The sequence below is a fragment of the Ornithodoros turicata genome, chromosome 1 (genome assembly GCF_037126465.1).
Source record: "Ornithodoros turicata isolate Travis chromosome 1, ASM3712646v1, whole genome shotgun sequence".
Taxonomy (NCBI): Eukaryota; Metazoa; Arthropoda; class Arachnida; order Ixodida; family Argasidae; genus Ornithodoros; species Ornithodoros turicata.
The window spans coordinates 26,914,772-26,942,532 of NC_088201.1; the positions used below are offsets into that span (position 1 = coordinate 26,914,772).

Below are 27,761 nucleotides of genomic sequence, written 5' to 3' on the forward strand. Positions count from 1 at the left end.
ACTTTGCAGCCATAAAATGAGGGCGATTTTTCCTACCGTTCTTTTCTAGGAAGTGTTCGAGACATTCGCCGCAAGCTAATTCTTAATTAACTACCCTATCACTGAGGTCACATTACTGAAGTGTGACAATGTGTCTCCTTACCTTAGAAAGATAAGCAAACAGCACTCTGCAGTTACCGTAGAGGACCAAAAAGAGAATGTGGAGTTACGTTTGAGGGCGAAAGTTTAACGCCCTGCGTCCCGGGTAAAATACGAAAGCATGGCAAAACGAATTTCTCGTCGTTGCGGATATCGTCCTCAATACGCTATGACAGTACGTCTCTGCGCATAAGAGAAAGAAAAGGTTGAAGAAAGCGCGTGACCAAGCGTCTGTCCACTCAGAAAGCAGCAATAAGGGGCAAACGGAACACAACACTATGGCGAAAAATGTTCATGTGTAGTTGTTGTGGTACCTTATTTGAAAGCGATTCAATGAGACCGTTCTACGTGCACGAGGAAAAAAAAAGCTGTGGGGCTGCGCGAAAGGCGGACCTATTTGCATCGTGTATAGTGCCGCGGCTTTTCGAGGCAGCAAAATCACCTGACACATCAGAAACACGGAACTCATCGCTGAGCAACGTACGTCTCTGGTTTCTGAATACGTCAAAAGAAAGTCGAGGAACATCACTCACGGATTAAAAAAGAGACATTTAATCTTATTTCGTATTATAAATAAACCTCGCTCAAAGACTCAAACAACAAATGCCGCCAGTGGAGATTATGCGCTTTCATGAATTTTCGAAAGAGCCATGCAAAGCTCCATAGTTTCGGATTTGCCAAGAGTGTAGGTAACGACACCGCGCGCTCGAAAGTTTGTCTCATAGCAACAGCGCGTGCGCCTTCCGGACTTCGCTCACCGCCCCACGTTGGAAGACTGGCAGCAGCTGGAGCGAGTGAGGAGATGGAAATCGGCCTCCGAGGAGCAATGTTGCCAGACGCTTGGCAGATTGCGCACCCTATATGAAGTCATACTTCTCAAAACTAGAAACTAATTTTATGAAACTTCCGTGTCACACGGAGAAGGAGTATTTTGGGAAAAAACAGTGCGAGACACGTGGATTGCGATAGCATAAATCCTGTGGGATTCTGATGACGCGAGACACATAGCATCTTCACTCGCATTCTTATAGGGTATGTTCACATTACGTCATCCGTAGGAGACCGCCACTGTCGCTAGCAGGCAGATGTGCTGCCATCGGCCGCCATATTGTAGGTCCTATCCAAGCAGTCGCCCATATTCCACTCACCGTATATTTGGTGTTTCAGTGTTATTGTGCTTTGTGACTTGTAGCATATCCAGGTAATTTCCATGCTTTCGACGTCAATAATCATCCAAAAAGCATGTGGCAGCGAACGTATGCGGGAACATAACTTCGACGGACCCACAGTATGGCGGCGAGGTGACGTCAGTGAATAAACCCTATAGCTTCGTACAGCCCTAGTGATCATTTACAGCAATGCTTGATTGGGCGTTGTGATCGACCAACGAATGAATGAAGATCGACTGGGGGGGGGGGGGGGGAGTCAGCTTGCCGCGATCGGACAGAAGACGCACTTAAATAGGTAACACCGTGGCCGTCGTTTGTTAGCGAAAGAGTCAACAAGCGGTCTTTGGAAAGCCGTCGGCGGGCAGCCAGCTCACGTCGCGCTTAGATTGCGCTGCCGGCGTTCTTTCTTTTGTCTTGCCATGCTTCTATATCGCCGTCCAAATGTTGACCCATTCCTTTTGCACTCGCCGATTGAACACGGGCGCTACGTTTTATTTTTATGTCTATGGGGGAGCGCCATTCTCAAACAAAGTGTTCATTTTCGAGGTGGTCGTGGAGCCTCGAAAAGGGGAATTACGTTACAACCCTATTACGTGCGAGGTTATATGCACCCGTTATGTGAGTACCTTGCACCTAACTTGAAAAGCAACTCCCAGCGAGCCTCGTCTGATAACCATGGCAAACAAACAATCGTGCAGGAAGTAGTGCAATTTTTTGTCATCTTCCGAGAAGCACTGTAGGAACGTTTCTGAGGTCCAAACCAAGAACCTACCTCATTAAGCACTAAAGATCACTGAAATCTACCAGCCGAGACATATTTCACGCAAATTTAACAATTGCTCGCGGTGTCATGCGATTGGAAAAATGTATGGGGAATTCCACTCCACTTTGGGTTCTGTGTACAAGGAATGCCGAGTTCACTCGCTCTATTCAACATCAGGATTCTTCATAGGGCGTCCCTCACACGCATTTGTGTTGGTGAAAAAATGTATAACATGTCTCATGCCCTGGTTGGAGTCACCTAGTGCTGGACAACCTACTTCAATGGCCGTGCTAGTACAGCGTACCTTAGGAGGAAATTCCTATTTCACGTTAATTCCACGACAATGAATTAGCCGTATTTTCCATCGAACCTGGGAGGCAATGTGCTTTGATGGTCACACAAAACCTTTTCTGTGGCGACTCTACAAAACCCAATTACTAGAGTGAGCGCCCCCTCTAGCAATAATGCAGCATTTTGAAGGATCATCCAAATATGTGACCCCAAACGGCTCATTACAATCCAGAACGCGTTATCCAATTTCGCGACTAATCCCACGCAGGAAACCGAGTCTGATAACGAAGTAATTGTGCGACTTATACGCTTACAGCCCTCGTTATAACGAAATCGCTTTTTTTTTTTTTTTTTTTCAAATTATCGCTTTATGTGAAATTTCACACTGTCTCGACCGAGATCAAACCCGATTATACGAAGTGTGCTGCCTGCCGACTGTGCATGGGTAGCGCTGATGGACCATATGGACCGAAAACGACAATGTCTCACGCTCCTGGTGCACTAAGCTCAGTCCCACAAGGTTGCGTAACAGAGCGACAGGATTTTCGCTGTAGAATTTAGAGTAGATTTTTTTTTTTTTCGAATTCAGTTTTGAACCGTTTCACTTTTTCTCCCTTTTTCTTTTTTGTTAGAATTCTGCTGGCTGTGGAGCAGCTTTTCAGACTCATAACATAAATACATTCAAACACCGTGGAAAAGTATATACAGAGGCGTCATTTATGACATTCATCTCAAACTGACCCGTGAAGGTACCTAAAAAAGAAAGAAGAGTATAGCGAAGCTAAAAGATTACATCGCATCTTCCTACGTACGACAGGAAAAGTTATAGTTAGCTCCTATTACCTAAACCCTTTCGAGACAGGACGGGCACTTATTCAAGTACTACCTAATTCCAATTTAAGCGCCAGTTCGCTCGTTTTTTTTTTCTTATTCCGCGTTAGCGCCGCGAAGAAACTGTGGCTATGAGCGACGTACACAGATGGAGAGAGGACAGCAGGAAGGAGTGCGGGACAGGGGGGTTAGTATGCGTCCTCTGCCGGCTTCAGGGGAAACTGTGCAGACATTCGTCGGGAAATTCCGCCCGAAAACCCAGGGAAAACTTCAGATAGCGCAGCCGGTGGTATAGGATTCGAACACCACCACCTCGGAGTCTTCAGCACGACCTTGGCCACCACCAATGAGGCGTTCCGCCTTAACCAGTTCGGCCATGCCGCTGGTGCCAGTCGCTCGTTAAAAAAGAAAGTCATGAACCTCTTTTAACAGACTATGTATAATGCGCACTTCTTTCGTAGCGCAAAATGGTAGTTTAGGCACCGTCAACAAATCTGCAGCTCACGCCTTCACAAGAAAGCATATGCACCGCTATCAGCTTTTTCTTTCTGGCTCGCCGATCAAGCAGGTGAAACATCACAGGTTTCTGGGTGTCGTCCTCGACTGCAACTTGTCCTGGAAAAAATACATCGATCACCTTGACAAGAAGGTCCAGCGGTGGACCTCCGTCCTTCATTTTGCTGGCGCCAAGTGGGGTATGGATGAGCAATCACTCCTGGCTGTTCATAAGGATCTTGTTCGTGGTTCACTTGTGTATAGCCTTCCTGTTCTTCACGGCATTTCTGAGACGCATGTTCAGCGGCTTCGGTGCTTCCTTGCACGCAGCCTGAGGATCTGTCTTGGCGTCCCCAGAGCTGCAGAAACGCGGATGGTCATAACCGAAGCTCATGACATACCAATTGAAGTCCTCAGGACGAGGGAGACTGTACGTCACTATTTACGCCTTATAGCTCATCACCCATTGGTAGCAAAACTTTATTTATTAACGCAAGCAGAGCAATCTCTAAAAAATCATTGCGGAAGCAAAGCCTAAGTCAAAGTCGTTTGTAGTAAAGCCAACAGCGTCTTCGTCTCCCCCGTGGTCTCTGTCACTGCCCTCGACCTCCCCCGGCATTACGAAACTCAACGCAAAAAGGAAAAAAAAAAGAAAAGAAAGAAAAAAAGGAAGTGCCACCGTCAGTCCTTCGCCAAATGTCATTGGACATGATGTTAAGCGTATAGACCAGTTTACCCGCGTGGCGTCACGCCTTTGCGGCGGCGCTGCTGTCGGCCTGCGCCGGGTTGGTGTGGGCAAAACAACCACCGTTTTCAATTGCGTTCTTCGAAGTTCTTGGCGAAAGTGACCGCCTCAAAGCTGTGTAGCTTTTGGGAGCACATCGCGGTGGAAGAAAGGTGGCGGGATTACGTTTCACCAGTTTTCACGCAACCCGGAAAGAAAAAGCGTTGGATAGCTGCAATAAGACGAAAAGACTGGGCACCAGCGAAAGATGACAGAGTCTGCAGCAGCCATTTTCAAAACGGCCGTCTACACCGACGGGTCCTCTACACTTGTAAGTTCATCGGCCGCCTTCGTCATTCCAGCGGTCCAGGTGTCTCATGGGCATCTCCTGGCACACTGCACTTCCTCTACGTCTGCGGGGCTTTACGGGTCGCTCCTGCGATATGCTCTGCGCGAGGCTCCGCGAATGTGTGTGGTATACACCTCACATGTGGGTAGACTCCAGGGCAGCCCTGCAGTGCATAGAGAGCATGGGTGCACGAGGTACATTAGCTCCAATTGTCACGGACATCCTCAGCGACGTTCAGCGTCTCTGCGACGTAGGCCACTCCATCACTTTTCAGTGGATCCCAGGTCACTGTGGACTAAGCGGAAATGAAGAGGCTGACAGAGTGGCTGCTGTTACCAGACAATGCCAGGCGGTGATACCGAATATGTTGACCCGTGGTGAGAGGAGGGCATTCTTGTCGGCGATGATTCAACCAATGGCGTCCCAACAATATCGCCGGGTCATTACAGATAGGTCCTTGTTGCACGCCGTAGATCCAACTTGTCGTTTTCCCTCACAGGCCGTTTGCCCCGCTGTCTCTCCTCCCTTCTACATCGACTTCGCCTCAATGTGGCTTTCACCCCGCAGTTCAGACACAGACTAGGGTATGCTTCAACCAGCTCGTGTTCCAAATGCGGCATGGTGGTAAGCATTCAACACGTCCCCATCGACTGCCCGCTATACAGTTCGGAGAGAGCAATGCTCCAGTCCCAACTGACCCGTATCAACAACAAGCCGCTCAGCCTTGTCGCAATCTTGGGTGCTTGTTCTAACCCTGTGCAGCACCGTCAATGCCTGCACTCACTCTATCTGTTCTTGACGTCTACTAGCCTGCTTGAACTACTCTGACCTCAGAGCTTTCGCCATGAATGCGGAGATGTGATCTTCACAGTACTACATATTCGGAGGCCGACCGGATGAAGTACTATCACCATCAGTTACACCCGCACCCAGTTCAGTACCCGCGTGTGCGATATCTCATTTGCTTGTGTCATGTGTGTGTGCGAGTGTGTATGCCTCATATTTTTCATCGTCATGCCACTCACATATTAACCCACATGCACTGAGGCATGGTACCGCAATTGTTGCGGTGGATCACCTCATCCCATCGTCATTCATGTAGTTGTTGTTGTACGCACCGTCAGATTACGATAAGTCCGCACGAGCATTCTCACAAGTACAGTATTCGTGAGCTCCGGATGCTTGCACGGGGCTATATGTCATTTGAACGCTGCCCTCCAAACGTGTGCTCGCAAGAGATTACCACATATAGTATGGGTAGAAACGTGTAGGGCCTCGCACGCTACTTCGAGGTGAAATCCACGACCGTCAAATTACGGGTGTATACAACCACACACGTGCTCAATTGGGCGCTTTTCACGGCGCGGTAATTAGGGAGCACGCCAAGTGAAATTTGTTCTTCACGATATTCCTCCGCTTTCATCCGCCAGCGTTCCTCTCCTCTAAAGGTAGAACAACTTTTTATCGTTTATATTCAGTATAGTGAGGAATGAAGCGCGCCTTCGATGTTGTAGCCATTCGTGTAATGATGTCTCATCATCCTTCTTTTCCACATTTAATCTAATCGAGATAACCTCAGTACTGATTTATCGGTAGCAACTCTCACTGACCCAGCGTTGCGAATGTATGGAGAGTAACTTGTTTGCATCGTGGATTTCCCTAATTTGCAATTTATTTTACGTGTCACTCTTTGATTGATATAAAACAAGGGTCATTCAAGGTTGACACGGTAGTTTTCAATATACCTTCTACTCTAATTGCTTTCTCTTCTAAGCATTTGTACTGCATCTTAGTCACGTTCGCCACTCAATGTTTACTATCGCTTTTTAAATACATTTTTATAGTGTATTGCACATGCTGCCTACGCGTCCCACGCTGAATCCTGTCTGAGCGCTCATCCATGAACAGTCCTTCTTTAAACTTGACATAACCTCGATTGTTTTCAACGCACAAAACATAGACGATCCATCCTCGCTCAGCAGCTGTCAACTTTTTGCTTCTCTAAATACGATGGAAAATTCGGGAATCATCAAACTGCGTCAGTTTTTCAAAGTATTCACCGTGTGCATCTAGACACCGCTGCCATCGCTGTGGCAACTCTTTGATGCCGTTGGCGTAGAAAGAAGCGGGCTGCTGTCGTAGCCACTGCAGGACATCTTTCTGGAGGGCTTCATCTGTGTGGAACGTCTTTCTTCCAAGCTGCTCTTTAAGGGGACCAAACAAATGGTACTCGATTGGGGCTGAATCTGGGCTGTAAGGGGAATGGGGCAAAACCTCCCCGCGCATTTCGGCCAGGGTTGCTAACTGTCAAATTCGTCGTGTGAGGCCAGACATTGTCATGAAGAAGAATGACCCTTCCAGACAACATCCCATGCAGGCCTTTTCCAGCGAAATGCGTTTCGCACGGCACCCTTTATCAACATGGAGTAGTGCTGGGCATTAATCGTGACCCTTTGCTCCAAGAAGTCCACATGGGCTTCCCAGCGGACGGCTGCATCTTGCTTTTCTTTGGCGGCGAGGAAGCTTTATATCGCCATTTTATGCTGCTGCTTTTTGTCTCTGGGGTGAAATGATGCATCCAGGTTTCATCACATGCGATGACTGGTTGCAAAAATTCGTCCCCCTCGGATTGAAACCGGTTCAGCAGCTGCCCGGAGACTCTGCTCACAGACTGTCATGGGCGCTCCCTTCTGGTCACAAGTGAGGTGTCGAGGAACCCATGTTACAGACTTTGCGGAACAGTAAGTGCTCGTGAATGATTGTCTCCACACTTTCGACACTAATATTACGCGGGGCTGCAATGTCCCGAACTGTTACTCGTCGGTTCTCGAGGATTTGCTCAACGCCTGCGACGTTCACTGGCGTGACTGCAGTCGGACGAACGTGTCTATGTGGTTCATTCGTCACCATATCCCGTCCTTCGCCAAACTGTCTGCACCATTTGTACACTCTTCCTCTTGACATCGTTTGTCCCCTATACTGTGCCTGTAATCTTTTGCAAACTCTGATCTGGTTTGACGTTCCCCTTCACGAGCAACTTGATTATGCATTGCTGTTCCACAGCTGCACTGCTCGCCGCTATGAAAGCTGCCGCTGCTGCACGTGCCGATGACCCGAGCTGACTTTATCTCGAGCAAAAGTCTCGATCAACCTTGAACGACCCTTGTATTTGTATTCCTTCTGCCTTTTGAGTATGCTGTAATACCAGGGATGGCTTTTCAAGCGTATAGGGTACTCTCTGGACATCTATCTGGAGCTGTGCGAAAAGCGAAGCGAATACGACAGTTTGTCTCTACGCATTAGACAGGATAAAGTTTTGGGGAAACCACGTGACAAGTGCTTGTCCACTCACAAAACAACAATAAGGGGGATTCACAGACTGGCATTGTACTCTGAGGGTCCACAGACGACACACAGGGACAGTAGGACACAGACTGGCGCTTGTCTTGTGTCGTACCTGTCCGTCCTCGTTCAACACAACCAATAGTCGTGTCAGCTATCAAAATATTACTGCGCCGCGGATAGGATTGCCGGACACAGAGAGGCCACTCTCCCTGCTTGCGCCAGATAACGTAATTCATCATACTCACTCTGCAGTGTGATTGGCCAATTGGCCAATCACACTTCGTAGTTGGTGTGACGTGCGTTTTCACGTCACACCAACTATGCAGTGTGATTGGCGTGAGGTCACCAAACTATGATGGACGAGGAGGATGTGAAGGGGCCTTGTCTTATATAGGTGATGTTGCCTCGTCCCGCTTCTTGCTTACATGACTACGGAATACTAACAAGCTCAAACCTCAATCCTTCTTGAAAGAGACATTCGAAATCAGAACAATGAAATCTACAAGGTGTCCCAGAAGAAATATCATCGAATTTTAATAAAAACACTACGCTACCTAGAATCGTGCGGTCAACGGCACTTGTTCTTACTATGTTTTTGCCACCTCCTGATGTGAATGTCATGTAACGTAAAGTTTTATGAAAGTAATTTTTACGAGCTGAACTCGGCAATATGCCAAGTAAAGGTCACTTTTTTACCCCACCAATGTCAAGTGAGTGCCGGAGTTACTCAAATTAATGATAATTGACATTGAGGATAGCTATGCCATTGGAAAAACTAGCCGAACATCTTGCTTTACTGGGCACTCAGAGCATAGCGCGCGACGAATTTTTCAGCGCAATCGTTGTCAGTTCGACGAAAGGAGGTCGGAACTAGAGCCCTGCGCGGATGAGGTTTTTGGCATCCGCATCCGATCCGCATCCGCGCACACGTTATCCGCATCCGATCCGCACCATACACAACAGTTTACATCCGCATCCGATCCGCTGAGCAAAACGCACCATCCGCATCCGATCCGCAAAAATCCGCACGTTTCGAAAGACGCGTAAAGACCGCCGGAAGCATGTTGGTATAATTTCGGATGCCTCCATGCTGTCACGGAAGGACTCAGTCATGACGACAAGCAAAGGTAAACCTTTCAACAAATGCGATATGGAGAGACTTCTGGAACGCGTGGAACGCTACCTCGTCCGCGCTCGCGCGGTTCGAGACGCCTGAATGCCTCCTCTCCCGTCTTGGCGCCGTCAGACATGTACAAGATACTCAAAAATGTATTTAAGATAAGATAATAAATACTAACGTTAGAATGTAATTAAGATAGAGTATAAATGCATGAAAATTAAAGTAATTAGGATAGAGTACAAAATACTTCAAAAAGTATTTGAAATACGATTAAGATACTATTCATCCTTGAACACAAAAAGTCACCGGTCACTGGTCAATGCGGCAAGTCGACGTTATGGCACATGGGTCACCTAAACCCCGCGCACTGCGCTAGCCGCCGCTGTGGTTATCTAAACACAAATCCCAAAAAGATGACAAAGAGATACCACATAACTTCACTAAGTTTATGTGACCCAGAACAAAGCAAACTTTTAGCATGTCCCTGCTCGGCCAGGTCAGAATCCGGCGTCACCGCGTCAGGGCACACATAATAGAACCCTCACTGGCCAAGGATTACTACACACGGGCCAAGATCTCTAAATGGAGACTTCCAGGAAGGGCCAACGTCCGGGTCTAGAGTCACTATCCGGGTCAAGTCCGAGGGACTCAGGAAATTTCCACTGAACAAGAAAGATAACGGAAAGACGAGACACAGAAAGTTTGAGAGGGAGATCCAAAATATGTAATTAGAGTATTGAGTAGAAAATGCCATAAAATGTATTTTAAATAGAGTACAAATACACAAAACAAAAAGTATTGAGTAGAGTACCAAAATACCGCAAATTGTATTTAAAATACAGTATTTTAAATACAATACTCAAAATACGTACAAGTCTGGGCGCCGTGCATGGTCAAAGGTGAACCAGAGCATGCGCTCGCTGTCGGCGCGCAATACAAATAAATTGCGGGTGAAAAAATGACAGCACGCGGTATATCCGCATCCGATCCGCATCCAACCTCGAGCCATCCGCATCCGATCCGCACACCGCAGAAAGTGCTAAATTTTCATCCGAATCCGCAAGTATATTGCGGATATCCGCTTCCATCCGCGGATGGTGCAGGGCTCTAGTCGGAACCCCAGCCCACACCAGTATAGTAGAAAGAGATAGCATAGGCATGGCTTATCACTATAGGGAGAGGATTCACAGGCATTAACAGGTGGCGCTCCTCGTCGCATAAATCCAGAGTCGCATAAATCCAGAGCATAAAATCGTTCTAGGCTAACCAACCTTCAGAATCGTATCGTTTTATCTTCCGATTGGAAGGAAAGTTGATATATAAAAAGGTGTGCGCCCCTTTTCTCAGCACATCGGGAGACAGAGCGACATCATTCGCGATGATGATTGGCATTCTGCGTGCTATGCGGTGAAGAGCATCCCTTGTTAGTGCCTAAAAATCCCCTATCTACTTGTCGCATCCGGCTTCCGCTGGGATCATGCCTTCCCTCTCCCAATTTCAAGAACTGTCATTGTTTCTACTATCCCTCTGTGGGCTGGGCTTGCAACCTCCTTTCGTCGGACTGGCAACGATTGCACTCAAAAGTCGTCGAGCGCTATGCTCTGGGTGCTTCGAAAAGCACGATGTTCGAATATTTTTCCCGATGGGATAGCTCCTCAATATCCCTGTCAATTATCATGAATTTGAGTAAATTCGGCACGCTCTTCACATTGGCGGGGTAAAAAAATGACATTTACTTGGCAAACTTCAGAGTTGAGTTCGCAAAAATTTACATAATAAAACTTACGTTACATGAAATTCACATCAGGAGGTGGCAAAAACACAGTAACAACAAATGCCGTTGAGCGCACGATTCTAGATGATGGCGTAGTTTTTTTATTATGGTTCAGCGACACGTTTTCTGGGACACCCTGTATATTCCATTCGAAATTCGAATCGAATAAACGGTTATTCGCTTCGGAATTCGAAAAATTCGAATATTTGCACAGTAAAATCCATCGAGAACATCGGTGGTCCAAGCGATCAAATTTGCGTCAACTGCCATTGTGTAATCAAGGTTAGGTAATAATTGTAATGGTACTGTGATGTTACACGTAAGGTAATCAAGGTTCAAGCGATTCATGGCAACTACAAGTTACTTTAACAAATTTTCAAAGCTCAGGACGAATGAAGCTGCTACGCTGTGCCACGTTGCATCGATACCGATCGCGGACGGTTTCCGATAGATGACCAGGAAATAACATGAGACCGACGCATTCCACCTCGTAGTGCATCCGAAGTATTCGTTTCAGGGAAGAAATGCGAGGAGACCTTGACGTCATCCCGAAGCTCGCTATGTCATCTCGCAGGGACGGAAAATAAACAGACGCCTGTCACGGATAGCGTTCCGCGCGCCCGCTTCCACGACAGAGACAACATCCAACGGGCTCACACACAGGGAGCTATATTCATTGACGCCAGTGAAATGGATTTGCGTGCTGTTTCGCGAGGCAGGGTCTCTACTGATATATATCCAGTTTTCACATCTTCGAGATTTCTTTAAAAAAAAAAAAAGAAGCATAGTAAGCACCCCGGCCATTCCCATTGGTTCTTGTAAGCACGTGTCCTCTCCCGCGGCCTTCCGAGATGCCGCGGACGTATAAGTTTCAGTATTCACCAACACGGTGCCGTTTTCTGTTAAACGTAGAATACAGGTTCACAGTGACGCGACCAACGTCTTTTACGTTTATCCGGCACGATTTGGGGCACTTGAATATGATTAGGCTTCTGCCTCGGTTGGATATACCGCGACACGTTTGATCTTATGACGGGGTACGTTGAATGTGTTGTTTCGATGAATATTCTGACCGTGGCCGTAGTCACGAGGCCGGACGGCTACCTTAGCTATGTATTTACTCGTTGGATGTGCTGATCAACAGAGCAAAGCAACGGGTGCACTCTACAGCACGCGAGTGTCAGCTAATATTGTTTTTCTGTAATATTTTCAGTAAATGTCACCCCTTTCAACCACTGCTGACTAACGAGGGCGTCTAACAGTGACGTCGTAAACGCTCTAGAAATGAGGCGAGTTAACGCGTGCAGAACTTCTGCTTACTGAAAAGGTCGAATTCGTACACAGGACAGCACTATTTTGGCACGCCTAGAGGTCAGCAATGGTAATAAGTGCACCTATACAAGGCAGAACTTCAGCTCAGAAGTTAGGCTCAGCAAATTAAGATACATAACTTATATGCTTCATTGAACATGACTCTTGATCAAAACCATAAGTTTAGGCTAACACTAATTTAAATTAACGAAATTAAACTTTTACGTGCCATCGCAGCTTGTTGAACGAGACGCATCACATTTATCACACCACACCTCGAAAGTGTACGAAATTTAATTAGTTGAAATTAATTCGGAACAAGATGATCAGCTTCGAGTTAACTGGGACTTTGATATATCGTGACCTCCTCTTTATAGTTAGTCCCGCAAACTGGCAATTCTGATTTCATGCTGCTTCAATTGCCGCTCTAACCAGAATTTTTTTTCAGTGGTCTTTCAATGTGCGCGCACAGTCTCAATTTTCCGTGCACAAAAAGCAGAGCGGGTGTCCAATGCTATGTTTCGATTTTCAGAGACAAGATACAAGTTAGGGGAAAGTAACTGAGGGTATCGCCCGAGAGGCTGTACAAAAATCGATGAGAGTCTCCGAGTCACGACCTATACTGCATGGGTCGTGCTTTAAGGAAGGTACGTGGCATTATACGCTGCACATCGCTACAATTACGGACTTGTGCGCACCTCCCCGAGTCGCACGTACGCACTTGGCATACTAATTATCAGACTGGGATATTCGCGCAATAATGCACCAGCAATAGTTGGTACGATAGAAGGACGATAAAAAGACAGATGAGAGAGAGAAAAAAACGCACTGAAGGAAGTAACGCTCTAACATCAAACATTACGATAGCTTTTCTACCATAATTGGCTATGCCTTAGTACAGGAAGGTGCACGAACTATAGCACGACAAAAAATGCAACACCTATAGTAGCATTGCACTACAACCGGTACCAGAGGCGGAGAGTTTTCATTTTCCCGGAGGGGGCAAGGGCGCACCGCGAAGAAGTAAGTACTCTGGCCGGGGGGGGGGGGGGGGGGGGGGGGGGGATATGTTTATTAAGAAAAAAAAAGAAAGGAAAGGAAAAGAAAAAAGAAGAACACAAAACTAAAGCTGAAGAATCACACACTCTGGCGGGATCCTATGATGTATGCAGAACTGGTATAGAAATAAGAGGAAGGAAGAACAGAAAAAACAACACAAAAGAAAAAAACAGAGAGAACGTAAACAGTGAACATGTGCACAACTGAAGGCATTACGCCTTTGAGCACAGAGTGCAAAAAGAAGAAAATGTATTGAATCCTCGGTGTTTGACCCGAAATGCGCGCAATATAATGAATATGGTCAATGAAATGGAGCAGCGGGAGTTGAACCCGCTCCCAACGAATATGCGTTCCGAAGATCCTACCGTTACACCTCACTGGCAGCTGCTGGTACCTTTTCGACTACTTCGTTTCATTGATCTGATTGCTTTGGGCGAAATTCAGGCTGTGTGTGTGTTTTGTCATCCTCTGTGTTTCTTCGCCTCACCTTCTACTGTGAAAAAGAGTATGGTGGGCGGATATATATTTTACAAATTGCAAGATGCATTTTTGGGTTGGTGCCTCTTCGCTCTTTTGACCCGGGCGCGCCGAGCCCCAAAGGTTGGTGTCAGTCTCTTAGCGGGACTTCCTGGGGGAGGCGGCGCCTCCCCTAGTTCATGTTCCGGGGGGGCAAGGGCCCCCGCCCCCCCCCCCCCCCCCCCCCCGCAGTCGGCGCCTATGACCGGTACTATATAGAGCTCACACTAGCTTCTTCCTTTGTAACTGTAAAAGCCTGTGAAGGCTATGTTGATGTAGTTTTGTCCCCTTCTTTGAAGTTGCTGGTGCTTTGTATCCTTGAAAACTGCTGTTGTTTGATGTATCCTATTGCTTTTTATTGCCCGGCTCTATGCGATGGCAATGTAGGTACAGACCCACGTAATTGCTTTCCGCTTTTGTTTACTTGGTTCAACGGGTGCTCTCTCCTTAGATGGGGATTTGTTTCCCCTTTGTGGGAGGACTGTCAAAAATGAATAAATAAATAAAAATAAACGAGTCCTTCTGTGGCCACAGCACAAGGCTGGCAGTTGTGTCGGGAGGACTTTCAACAGTGCGACCTGTGTTGCTACAGCTGAAACGCATACTTAAAATATAGACTTTTTATCCACCAATAGGGTCGCAGAATAAACGGATTCCCGCACATGCTTCTTGAAACGGCGAGTTTTCTGAACGGGAAGGGCCAAAGACGACCTGCGATCAGACTGTAAACTTTTCTGCAGATAGTTGGCATTCACTGGGCAGAATCGTGTACATAGTACTTATAGAGTATTAGTAATGATTAACAAACGATACTAACTGAGTGAACTGAGTCCCAGTTCCTCACATTGACTGTCCCTCTGGAGCTCGTGCTTGGCTCACATACATGAAGTGGTTCACTTGCATTACAGTTAGAGGGCCGTTGTCCATCGCTGCTTTTACACGCGTGGCGTACCAGTTCGTGAACTTGTCCCGAACAAAAATCCAATTCAACAAAGAATTAGCTCCCTTGTGACATTGTTGTCTTGACAGAAATAGCTTGGTGGCACTTTGCAGGAGGAAGGACAGTTCGTGCAGGAAGCAGCTCGTGTGGCAGTTTCTGCGAGTTTCCGCGAGCATTCACGCAATGCACCTGCTACAGTGATATGGTTACGGTGGATGCCAATGGGTTTTGCAGCCTTGCTCGTAAGTAAACGGATGGCTGACCGTTGCTCCTCCCTGGTGCAAACCGGAAGCGAGGCAGTCATTTTTAATCAGCTGTCGCGTGCTTACACGTACCACGCGGAGGTAGCAAAAAAACACAACATACAGAGTAGAAGACTCGCACTACCACCCGCAGACAAAGCTCGGATTTTCAATTAAACTGTTAAGGTTATTTTTTAAACCACACGCGTGCAAAGCTGTACGTAGGATTGCATAAAATTGCGGTTGCGTAGGATTGCGACTGTCAGTTGTAGGTGTGTGTGTGTGTGCAGCTTATTTTCTTTTCTTCTTCTTCCCCCAAACAGAAATCAACGCCACCGAGAAGCTCAATGTGCGAAACGTAAGCGTTGTCGACGTCATCACGCGCGTGCGTGACGCCTAGCGACGATGCTCACATTGCAGGATGGCACTGTTTTTCACAGGAAACGGAAGTGCGACCTTAGAACAAGGGTCGCCACTGCATATTCCCAAAACCCAAACAGTGTCTTGCGCAAACCGCAGTGACCACTCCTTATTTCTTTGGGGTTTCTGCTTGGTTTCGGTCTAATTAACGATGTTGCAAGACGGGATCGCGCGCATCCTTATGCGGTATTTCGCAAAATCGGAAGTAAATGGTATTTTAAATTCGGCGTCGCCTGAATACAGACGCTCGAAGGTAGCATATTTGGATGGAATCACGCGTTTCTTAATAATACGACTGTTCACTCTTTATTCTTCAAAGCACCGACAGGCAAGTGTGCATTTTAAAATCGTGTAGACACGAGCAACTGGGAACACGCAAGATAGCCGAATGTCAAGAGCGTTTGGATCTCGGTTCCAACGAGCCTTTATCTTGGACGTGGTGCTTTATGTCCCCATTTAGCAGCGCGACTCTTCCCACAGGCCTTTTGTTCAGAAGCAGATGAATTTTTATGGACACCTATGTGTGAACAGTCCAGCATGTAAGAGCGCCGCATGGATTCTCTTTACGTCCAATTACGTGCGCACAGTCCGCGAGACATAAAGACATGTTGAAACCTTCGACACCCTTCAACCCCTGTGGGATTCCACGTACATTTATTTGAAAAAAATTGCATAGTGTCCCGGGGAACTGTTAAATTTGCGTGAACTATATCTTGGCTGGTATACTTCGGTGATCGCTGCTGCTTAATGAGGTTAGATTTTCGGTTTGAGCCCCAGAAACCTTTCTACAGCGCTTGGAAGATAACAGCGCGCATTTCCCGCTTCATTAACTTTTTTGATCACTCACAAAATAAAGACACCTCTAACGAGTATTCTAACGTCATTAAGCGCTACAAAAATATGTCTGAAATCGATACATCCACCAATATGACGTCCAGGTCGAGCCATCTACCTCTTAAACGATTTTTTGTCTGCCATGCTTTGCCGACGAGACTCGCTTAAATTTCGGTTTCAAGCTTAGGTGCAACGTGTAGCATACTCACATAACGGGTAAAAACGCGTAACACATAACAGCGTCGTAACAGAATCCATCTGTCCTGCAGCATGGTTGAACAAACAAGGAACTGTTTTGGAACAACAGTTTTCAGTGTCACGAGTTACTTATATTTGCCAGAAAATGTCTTACAAAGGCAACACAAGAGCTGTAGTTCATGTGAAGAGCAGTGGCACAGGCAATGGGCTTTTGAGGAGCTCAAACCCTGCACAAACCTTATGTAGTGTACATAAGAAAAGGAAATCCTCCCACACCTCTCCTTACCAAGCCATCAGGTAGTACCAGTAAAGGGTAATACGGTCAAGGCAATATAATGTAAAGGCAACAGGTGGTAAGAAGTGGAAAGAACAATTAATATGTGACTAGATATATATGGTGCAGTGAGTGTCACCCATCAGTGTGTCTCATTGTGCCACATTCTACCTGTGTACGTCAGCAATGTCCAAATCAGAAAACTTTTTATCCTTCGGTACAGTCCCATTTCCAATGTTAAATGGCACTCGACATTAAAGCTGCACCGTGTCGCCATAGCAAGTAACGTATAATGTCCTTTCTCAATCACTATGTTTCATGCTTCCAACACAATACAGATCTAACATTCACAGTCAGCAATGATGCAAGACGAAGACTTTTGTGTGTGTTGCATCAGAACAAACTGCACGTGGAATTGCAAGTGTTGCATCAATAAATGTGTGCAACTTCAGTCAATATGATCACAGAAAGCACTGTACCACTCTCCAAAATGTGCTGGTACTCATGCTATGAAGTGGAAACTATTGTTTTGCACTTGGTCATGTATGCATTAGCTACATGTGATAGCTATTGCATACAAAAAGTGCATCGGCTCACTATAATGTGACATTTCAGCATTTATACCTTCAGACAGATGCCGTTACCACACCCCAGGGTTATTTTTCCTCTAAACTGGGCTGGCAATTTACCCACTGCCTTTAGATTGAGAACTATGTCATTGTGGTTCATCTGTGTACAAGGAGCAATACCAATGTTATACTAAAGTTGAACGGTAACACGTTTGCACGTTCAAGTACGTGCACATAAAAGCTATATACGCTGTTCTCCATTCATGTTTTGATGATTTCTCCTGTTTGCCTTAGCAATGCATTAAAGTTGTGATTGTCAATAGTGATATCAGGCAATGAGGTGGCACAATTTCAACATCCTGCGCTCCTTGTGAGTAAATGCAGTGTTAATTTTTTCATTATTCGTGTTAGCGCCGCGAAGCAACTGTGGCTATGAGCGGCGTACAGACGTGGACAGATGTAGAGACGACAGCAGGAAGGAGTGGGAGACAGGGGGTTAGTAAGTATCCTGGGCAGACTTCAAGGGGAACTGTGCCGACATCCGTCTGGAAACTCTGCCGGAAAACCCAGGGAAAACCTCAGACAGCAGAGCAGGTAGGATTCGAACCCACCACCACCTCTCAGTCTTCAACACGACCTTGGCTACCAGCGGATGCTCTTACCCGCTCGGCCAGTGTTAAATAGCGTATCAGTCTCGTTTCCATCAAAAAGGAAAACAAAGAAAACTTGCTTCTGCAGTATAATAACGTTGTGTGCAAATAAAAACAACACGTACTACAGCATGTACTGTAGCAGGCGCTCAGGGAAGCAGTCACCTGTTTCCCGATAGTTCATTACACACGTGCAATATACCACCATTTTCAGCTACATGAGACCAGGTGAGTGAACGTGGTGGAATACATGAAAGAGCCACTGACCTTCTAAGTCCACCACCTTTCCGGCGCGCTTGAGTGCTCGGACGGCTTCGTCGTGTGTCGCGTCTCGCAAGTCCTCACCGTTCACTGATAAAATTGCATCTCCTACGTACAACTGCTCCGTGAGGTCAGCAGCCATGCCCTTGAAGATTTTACTTATCAAGATGGGCATCTTATTTTCTTTGCCACCTTTGATACTGATTCCCAGCCCGTTGTTGTCCTGTTTTACAACGCGCACAACCCGCTTCTGGTTGGCGATGCTATCCGGAATGTCGGCTGCTTCGCTATCGGACAGCCCACCGTTGATGGCAGCGGGAATGTCATAATTCTCATCCAGGCTCAAACACAGGCTATCTTCCTCGAGACTTGCAAGAACTTTGTGCCATTGCTGTTTTGCGTAGACTTCTAGCAGACCTGTGCGTGTGTACGACACCGTGGCAGCCATCTTGAGGCTCGACCCCATTCCCGCTCTCTGCTCTCGCCTACGCGATCGGATCCGATGGACCTCTCGCTGCCACTCGCACTTTATCGGCACTTGCGATGGGAAATCCACTAGCGTCGCTTCCCTACAGGCAAATACGGAACTCGAGAAAATAGAAATACGAGCATTATTTGCATCATTTACAGTCTGTTCAAGCCAAGTGAAAGCAAATAACATGAAACGTTTGCTTTCGCACGCTACTTCGTCGTTTCTTTCTATTGCTTTCAAGTGCTGACTTCCGTTGGCAACATAGTATTGTTTTCGCGCGGGTTATACGAGAGTGCGTACTGCAAATCTTTACAGGAACGCTTGGTTAGATAATTGCTGAAACAATATCCCAAACAGGAATGGATACTAGTTACGTTACACAGCTTACAACGGACGTAATACGGAAGGATGTTCGCGTTCCAGTGGGTAGCGTCATGGTGGCGGATAAATGGGCGAATACAGAACTGCTAACAGTTCTCAAGAGTAAGGAGTTTTTCAGAAATGTAAATGTACTGACGCACAACAAGTGGTATGGTTACACACGAAACGGACAGCACACATTAGTTCAAGCTTCGTTAAGCGTGCTCGTTTTCAGCATGGCGCCTATCGTATGCTGCAAAAGGGATACAAAGCGGCACGATATGGATAAGACCACGTTCCTGAAGCTATATTTCCTATTTTTTGTTCCAGAAGTGGGGCGTCCCATTGTATCACATGATCTGGGTCTGGTTGACTTCTATCCAAGTAGTAACAGCGCCGTCCTATATGCTACTGAAGGAGACTTGATCGATGAGTCTGTTCTCAAACGAAAAATCGTGAAGCTGAGAAAGGTAGACACCTGTTGTGGTGCATGTTATTTTAATTAGAAATTGCTAGAATGCTGTACTAATGCAATTCGGAGATACGTGTTTATTGTCTCAAAACTTTTTCTAAGCTATCTCTGTTATGCATGACACTAAAAAAAAGAAGGAAAAGTGCGCATTTGTTCTTGAAGCACTCCAAACAATATTGTGTGCATCTGTGTTTGTTGCTTTCTCCAACTTATGGAGATGTTACCATCTTCAATGTTATGGTACTTGGATATCCAATTCTGATCAGCTTGACTGCTGATAATTAACCTTGATTAACTTGGTGATACTTAAGTTTTACACACAAAAAAGGCGACATGCAAGTCGTATGCCTTTAAAGCATTGAAAGGTACTCCGGTTTTGTCTAGAATTAAAAATTCTTCAGCACTCTCATCTTTGTACTTTCATGTTTTTGTGCTACCTGAGGAATATGAAATGTGAGTTAACGCGTTGTTGCGCTGTATTGCGTTCAGTGTGAAATGTTAGGCAGATTTGCTATTGGTTTGTTTACACTTTATAGACATCACCAGATGGTAAAAGCTTCATGTTTCTTTCCAGAACAATTCCAAGAATGCCTATGTCTTTGCAGAACTTACGCAAATGTCTAAAGCACATTATGATAGCATCCAGAGGTTTTCTGTCCTGGAACTCGATATTCCAGTTTTACCCGTTGCCTGCCAAGCTGAGGCAGCACAGTTACTGGCTGACATGGTAGTAATTGTGTCATCTTTTACTTTTGCTCATCAGATGTGTAACATTCCCTTGGTAACATTTTGTGAGATTGTTTGCGTATGTTTGCCTGTCAACTTTGTGTACGTTCATGCAGGAACATGTGGCAAATTCAGAACAACGTAATCCTTTCTTACTGAAGTGGAGAGCCCCTCCTCCATCTACTTCCATGGCTACAGCACTGAAAACAATTCCTGGTATCGGTGAAGTGAAAGTAAATGCTATCCTCAAAGAATATAACAGTGAGTTTCCATGCTTAGCTAAATGATCAACTTCAGTGTTGCAGCTTCAGCGCCTAAAAGTACCATACACAAAAATATGTGCAAGCACACGTAGAGAACAGTAGTCATATTCAACGTAAGAATGCCATGTTTAAAGGGATAGTTCGCTTCCTAACGAAACTAGAAAAAACGTGCTGTCCGTGCAATAGACAATGGACAACTTCCCATAAATCCCTTTCGTTCGAAATCGATGTATATTCCGAGTTTTCAGTAGTTTGTGATTTTTTTTTTTTTTCCCACTCTCACTATTTTGCTGGCACCGGCAGCGCGGCCGGGCACCGGGAGAGGAGCATATTAAGGGAGGCTGCGATCGGCTCGCGTGACGTCTCGTGACGTTGCTTCAGGGCTGGCGATAGGAAGCCGCATCTCTGCCAGAGAAATGGGATCGCCCTCTTGTCGTCACATTGTTTGTCTGACTGAAAGCCTACTTGCGTGGATGTCGTAGCTTACCGTTCGAGCTGCCGGAAACTAATGCACGGACCTGATAAAGTTCGAAATACACTACCATCTGCAACAGAAATAAACGAATCGATGCTTGGAGAGCGAACTATTCCTTTAAGCCCTGCCCAACGCTTGTTCCTAGTGGCTGCAGTAGCTAGCCCCATCACTGCACATCACAACAAGTGGTGCGCCACCACCAAAACTGTAGGAGCCCTATAGGCGCACCTGGTGGCACTGCAGTATACTGTAGAAGTGTTTTTTTTCGCGCGGAATTATTTTTCGCGTTTTTCGCGCACACCTCCAAAATCGCGAATTTAAGTTCCCGCGAATAACTCTGGCCATATGAGGGCGAAAATCGTTAGGCGTTCGACGCTATACCGCGACCACCTGATACTTTCTGCTCCATGTAGCATAGGCTGTCTAAGCAAGCGCAGAAGATTGTTTTATCCCATCAGGCAAGATGAAAAGAAATGAAAATTCATCATGCTTTTGTTACTCCTATAAACGCTTTGCACTATACATGCAATATACCACTATACCACGAAGCCAGAACATGCCTTTCCCCGCATTCTCAAAACCAGCTTGAATGATAGTACCACATCTCAACCGAACTGGTCAGTGCCCCGAGTGATAATAAGAACTGCTAAAATAAACTGGCTAACTTGCACACGGCCAGTACTATGGCCTCCTACAGGGTCCCTAAAGGCCATTTGACAGGACCTTTCCTCCTATCTCTGTGAGGAGAAGAAAGGAATAGACCTAGAATGCCGCAATCCACGTGAACAACGGATGTCTTAGTACGTGCCGAAATATGCCCGAGTATTGACGGCGGCACTATATGCAAGAGCAAAGCACTCCCGGAAACCTGTGTTGCGAATTTAAGTTCTCGCGAATCAATCCTCAAAGCAGCTCTGCTCGAAAATGCGAAAATATTTTCCACGCGGAAAAAACCACTTCTACAGTAATTTATACGGTGGAGCAACTCTGTTAGGGTTGTCCAACTCTACTTTGTCCTGTTCTTATGTTGAACACGGGTATATAGAGATAAATATGCAAAGCTCTAGGTCACTGCAGTGGCGTCACTAGGGTATGTGTCACCTGGTGCGGGAGCTCCTTGCGTCACGCCCCCCGCCCCCCAATAATGGATCCTTTTCCATATCAGTCGATACAGGATAAATAACAATATCGTACCACATGCAGAAAAAAAAAAAATCATGTGCTCGCAGAGGGCTCCTCATATCACTGTAGAGATAGAGAGGTACTGGTGGGGCACGTTACCCCTTTTCGTCGCGTCACTCGGTGTGGACCGCACCCCCCTAGTGACGCCACTGGGTCACCGTCATGAAATGATATACTTTGCTACAGTGTCGAAAACAGGACAGTATGACCCCAGTATTGTTTTTCTTTTATTACCATTGATAATCCTACAATTTGAAGAAAAAGGGAAAATCAGCACTTTGATCTTTTTGTTTGTTTGTTTTTCGTCAGCAGTATAGCATACGACACCTACATTATGTGCACATGAGAAAACATACATGTACCTTGTGTGTAGATTTAAATCTGTAAGTTATGGCAATTGAAGGACTTATGTTCTAATGCAATACATATGCATGTTCTACAGGAGGTGCTTACTACTAAAACTGGCCCAATTGGACATTTTAAGGAGATGCTTGCGTTGTCGTACCCTCAATGCAACACGTGGCATAGTTTTAGTGGCATAGCGGGGAATGTTTTGAGGTTGGGGCAGAATGACAGATAACCAGATAGATGGCTAAAAGCTAGAGGCCAAGAGTGCTATACCTTGTCTCTGACCTGCAAGCTTGCTTGATACGAAGCCTAGGGGGATGAAATAGTTTGAGGTCTGCTGCTGTGAAGCAGCATCAACATCCGTTCTTGTCTATTAAACTTGTGCTGTGTAATGATAATTTTCTTCTCATTACACAGCTTCTTCTGTATGTTGTCTCTCTCCTTGTCTCTGGTACCATCCTTTCGTGCTATTTTGAAATCTGTAGTTTGAGTGCAATCGAGCACCACTGATACTTTTCAGTGTTATTGAGTTATTTTTTCTTCTTTCTGTTCAATAAGCCACCTGCAGGTAAAATGCATATATAGGGTGTTTTTTTTAAATCCTTTACAGGTTTTTAATTTTAAAAAACTATGATGTCATTTCCGCAGTTCAGTTATTCATATGGCCAGGTGGGTATCATCTCAAAGAGATTATGTAACTACAAGATGACTAATTAGTAATTACCTACAATTCATTAATGGACTCTATGAGGGAATTTGAGATTGCAGAATGGTAGACCAGGCTTGGTGAAAGCCATTCTATCTTTTAAAAATCTTGAAATGAACACTTGTTGTGAAATATCCATAGCCAAATTTCGCTATGCAAACGTGCCAAAACCGAAAAGGCACACCTCAGGAGCACATCACTTCTACCTTCTACATCTACATCACAACATCTTCTACCGTTGACATCACCTTCGCTGACAGAGGCTTGGGCCAGAAAGCGGTTGATTTGGCCAGCAGATCAGCACTTACTCCAATCATCTCCACTGCTCCCAAGCACGTGGCCCTCTGACGTGGAATAAGTGCTGTGCTCCCGGTCGCCACGGTTTCGGTTCATATGCATATCAAAATTCGGCGATGGATATTTCAACACACATGGATGTTCCAGGATTTTGTAAACATGGAATGACTTTGAACAATGGTTGTCTCCCATTCTGCTATCTCGATTCTGCTAAAAATCCCCTAATTAAAGAAGTAATTAATGAATTTAGGTAATTAGTCATCTTGTAGAGGCATACTTCCTTCGGGATGATGCCTGCCTGGCCGTATAACTCAATTGCAAAAACGACATCTATTCTATGCTGCTCTCGCAGCATTTTTATTTAAAAATCTGTAAAAAATAAAAAAATGCTCTGTATATTGCTCGAACATATATACCTCATCATTTATAGTGACAAGGATCACATGTTGTAACATCGAATGTGCTTCACATAGTTTATGGTTGCACTCAAATAATATTTACATGAGACAAATTATTAATAAATTGCTATTAAATAGTGCACTAAATAGTGTGATGCAACATGATGCGTGATTGGAATTCAGGGAGAAATCAGATTTAACCTGAATCGGTCCTAAGCTGATTGAGGAGGGAGGAATTGGGTGAAACCCGAAAAATCAGACCCTAAGTATATGTCGTGTGGTTTCAACATGTGGCAGAGCAGCTGGATCAGTGTGCGACCATCCAACTCTCAAACATGAAGTAACTGCTGCAGCTTGCATTGTTCCAAGAATGCCTTCTGTCATTCCTTCACATCATCATGTGGACATTTGGGGGGATGATTCCAAGATGAGTTAGCAAATCTAGAGTGCCATATCAGTGTGGCACGTGATGTGTCTTGCTGTGGACTGGGTCTCAACTTAGTGAAACTACATTTGTGGATCATTGGCTATTCAAAGGTTTACAGTTGTTCACAGTTTTGCAGGAAAATATCTGTTAAAGTAGCACAGAAGTCAGTTTTAGTCATTTTTAACCCTGTTTCCTTCCTATCAAACTATTAAGTAGGCCAGTAAGATGCACCATGAGAAGTAATCTGCACCAGAGAGTCATAATTATCGCAGAAATTGAATTTAAAGTACGCCGCAAAAAGCGACCGTGCGCAACGGTGGTGGAGAGCTGTACCAGCCTGGGACCTGCCTGGGACCTCGCGCTGATGTTACAGGGGCCACACTCGCTGATTGGTCCAGAGAAATGTTGTCTGGTACTCAGCTGTTGTCTGCTACTCGGCTGTTCGGGGTTCTGAAAAAGCATTGCTCCTGGCTCGGTCATGATTTGGCCGCTCCTTCTGTCCCCAGTTCTCCGGGGGAACCTGCAAAACTGGTTTACGGTGGCAAAGGGACAGGGCGCTGACCCCCACTGACCGGTGAACCAGAACCCATATAACGTCATCGGTGACGTGGCATCATACCCTCTCCTCCCCGTTATACCCGGAGTGGCGAGTTAACGGTTAATGTGCGGAGCCATGTTTATGTGAGTTTTTTCTGGGAAACAAATTGCACACATCAAGACCTTTTGCGGTATTCGGTAAAATGACACACACACTTTCATCAGACGTCTTAACCTGAAAATTTTTTGGGTGGCCCTCTGTACTCCTTTAAGTTCACTCATTTTTCTGTTTTTCCTTGGACTTTGTTGCAGTAAAATGGTACAAATACAAATTTTTTTTGTTAACTTTTGATTCTCCCTGATATCTATCCCCCAAATGACTTCAACTGACCTTTGACTTTATAACTGAATATTATCTGGCTTTACAAAGAGATTACAACAACATTGTAAGGTAGCATCTCTTGGAATATACGCAGATCTCTTGCATATGAAGCAAGGTTTCCGACAGCTCCACAATACTGTAAGCTCAAGAACTGAATCTGTATGCAAAGTGCACATACATTTCCTTTCCGGTTTTCGTTATGGATATCTGCCACCAGCTCGCTTACTTTCTATCCTTTTTATCATTACATTTCCTTATTTACGCATAATATGGGTATGGCATGGAGTGCTGTTGACCAAAATCTTGTTTTCCCTTAACATCGCAGCACTTGAAAGTACCACAGATTAACCTCAATTGCTGATTGAAAAAGAAAAGCACCACTGATTTTGAGCCACAAATTTGTAAAAAAACATTTAACCCTAATAATATACGCCCTACTTATTTGCTCTGATTTAACATTTGGTGCTACTGATGTTGATGTTGGCACAATGGGAACAATATAGCACACCAATTTTGTCACAGTTTTCTAATTTTTGAGAGTTAAAAGGATAGTGTCAAAGTCAGCCAAGGAAAAAAAAAAAAAGACCTAGACGAATGTCGGCACAGTTACCCCTGAAGTCGGCCCAGGACACATACTAACCCCCCTGTCCTTCCTGCTGTCCTCTCTCCATCTGTCGACATCTGTACGCTGCTCATAGCCACAGTTGCTTCGCGGCGCTAACACGAGGAAAAAAAAAAGACCTGATATCTAGGCTTACCAGCAATCTGACGAATACAGTACCCAGAAAACACAGAAAAATTTATGGAGGAAGTGTTTCCGCTGTGTTTGATCTTCCCGAACCTTGTGGTTGATTACCTCACAATGTATTTCTGGAGTGCCACCTCTTATTCAAGAAGCCACCACATGATGACATGATGGAAGTCTTTAGCATAGTCTTTTGCTTGCTTGTCAGGAAGGAAACACAACTGTCAGTTTGTTATCCATATTTTAAAGTATGTTATATGTTACCTAATATGCAAGGTATGTTGAATCGAAATCTGCAGATGCACGCACAGCGTCTTTCCACCATGGGATGTTTTTTGCTGTGGCTTGTGTGATTGTCAGCACTGTATGCAAATCGCTTCCCCATCACGTAGTCTCTCAAAGGCATATCTTAGCAGTCACCTCTGCAGTACTGAATAAGAAATACTGTGCAGCAAAATGTTTCTCCGGGTACTGTTAAGTGCTTCAAGTGCTTTTCTATGTATATACCCTAGCTTATAAATGGTGGTATTTTCCTGACCATACACTGTTGACAATCTGTTGTGCACCTTGCCATACCTTAACAGATGAAATGGTGAAACTGAAAACTGAGGATTTCCCAAATTGATTAGATCAAAAACTTAGTGTTTCGGTTTGTGTGACTTCAAGTAATGGCAAACTGCATTACGTCCTGTAGTACCATTAACTGCATGGAGGATACTTTGATACATATCTTTTTAGCCTGTGTAGTTGTTATACCACAGAATGTGCTGTCACTTGTTTTAAAATTTCTTTTTCAGATTTGAAGTCAGTTTCTGAAGCCACCTTGGACGACCTAACAAGAATAATTGGTGCTGCTGCTGCTTCTAAAGTCTTCAACTTCTTTAGGAAAGACTGTCATGGTGGAAGACAGTTCTAGCTGTATTTACTAACATATAATAAATTACTTTTCTGGGAGCAACAGCTTTTTATTGCTGTCTTCGGACATCTGCTGAAATTTCAGCATACGACACCCCCATATTCAACGATGTTGATACATCTCGGCAGCTTGTGCTATGCCATCGAGTTGCTGGTGTTCTCCGCTGAGTCGGACCAGCTACCTTGGGATCAGTAAACGGACATGTCACGAAGTGATCTGCCATGACTGGTCTACGCCTATCTTCTTGGGTCATGGTCGCAGTCGGGTAGTCATAAATTGCAGCATTTGTAGCAGCAGTAGAGGTCGAGTCATGACAGGGATAGTGAAAATAGTCATGAAATATTATAATGTCCAATTTCAATTATAAATCATATTTAGTGCTGTGTTTTAGCTAGCAGTAGTCATAAAGAGCCGAGTCACAACCGGGAATGTGAAAATAATCATGAAATGTTAAAGGGGGTTGTGACACTTTGATAGATGTAGTTCATTACATCATGCACACATTGTATCGCAGAGTATTGAGGAAAAAAGAATTATTTTTCTACTTGTCATACCTGGCGAGATGTAAACCCTTCAACACACATACTCGTCAAGCTCTGACGTCAGAGTCGTAAGCATGTAACCTCTCTCGTGCTTCCTCACTGGCGGAGGTACCTGCCGTGACGTCGTACGAGTTTCAGTATATTTGCAGTGCCGGTTTTCTATGCGTCTATTACCCCCTTTGTTGTAAAACTTGAAATGCAGGTTCACATCAATGCAAATAATTGCATTTTACGAGTGGG

The 27,761-nt window shown here is 45.3% G+C and overlaps 2 protein-coding genes across 2 annotated transcripts in view; one reads left to right on the forward strand and one right to left on the reverse strand.

Annotated features, from left to right (window-relative positions):
- Positions 1-18,810, reverse strand: part of LOC135377739 (beta-1-syntrophin-like) — a 52,600-nt gene extending 33,790 nt beyond the window's left edge. Inside the window, exon 1 of the mRNA XM_064610382.1 lies at positions 18,280-18,810. Within this exon, the coding sequence (XP_064466452.1) occupies positions 18,280-18,739 (460 nt within the window). The 5' untranslated portion in view covers positions 18,740-18,810. The remainder of the gene's footprint in view (positions 1-18,279) is intronic.
- A 174-nt stretch (positions 18,811-18,984) lies between these two features.
- LOC135377740 (Fanconi anemia core complex-associated protein 24-like) lies at positions 18,985-27,017 on the forward strand. The gene is made up of 5 exons (XM_064610383.1): positions 18,985-19,228; positions 19,436-19,575; positions 20,152-20,304; positions 20,420-20,564; positions 26,861-27,017. Exons 1-5 carry the CDS (start codon positions 19,105-19,107, stop codon positions 26,977-26,979), a joined length of 681 nt encoding a protein of 226 aa, XP_064466453.1. The 5' UTR covers positions 18,985-19,104; the 3' UTR covers positions 26,980-27,017.
- The last annotated feature ends 744 nt before the right edge of the window (positions 27,018-27,761 follow it).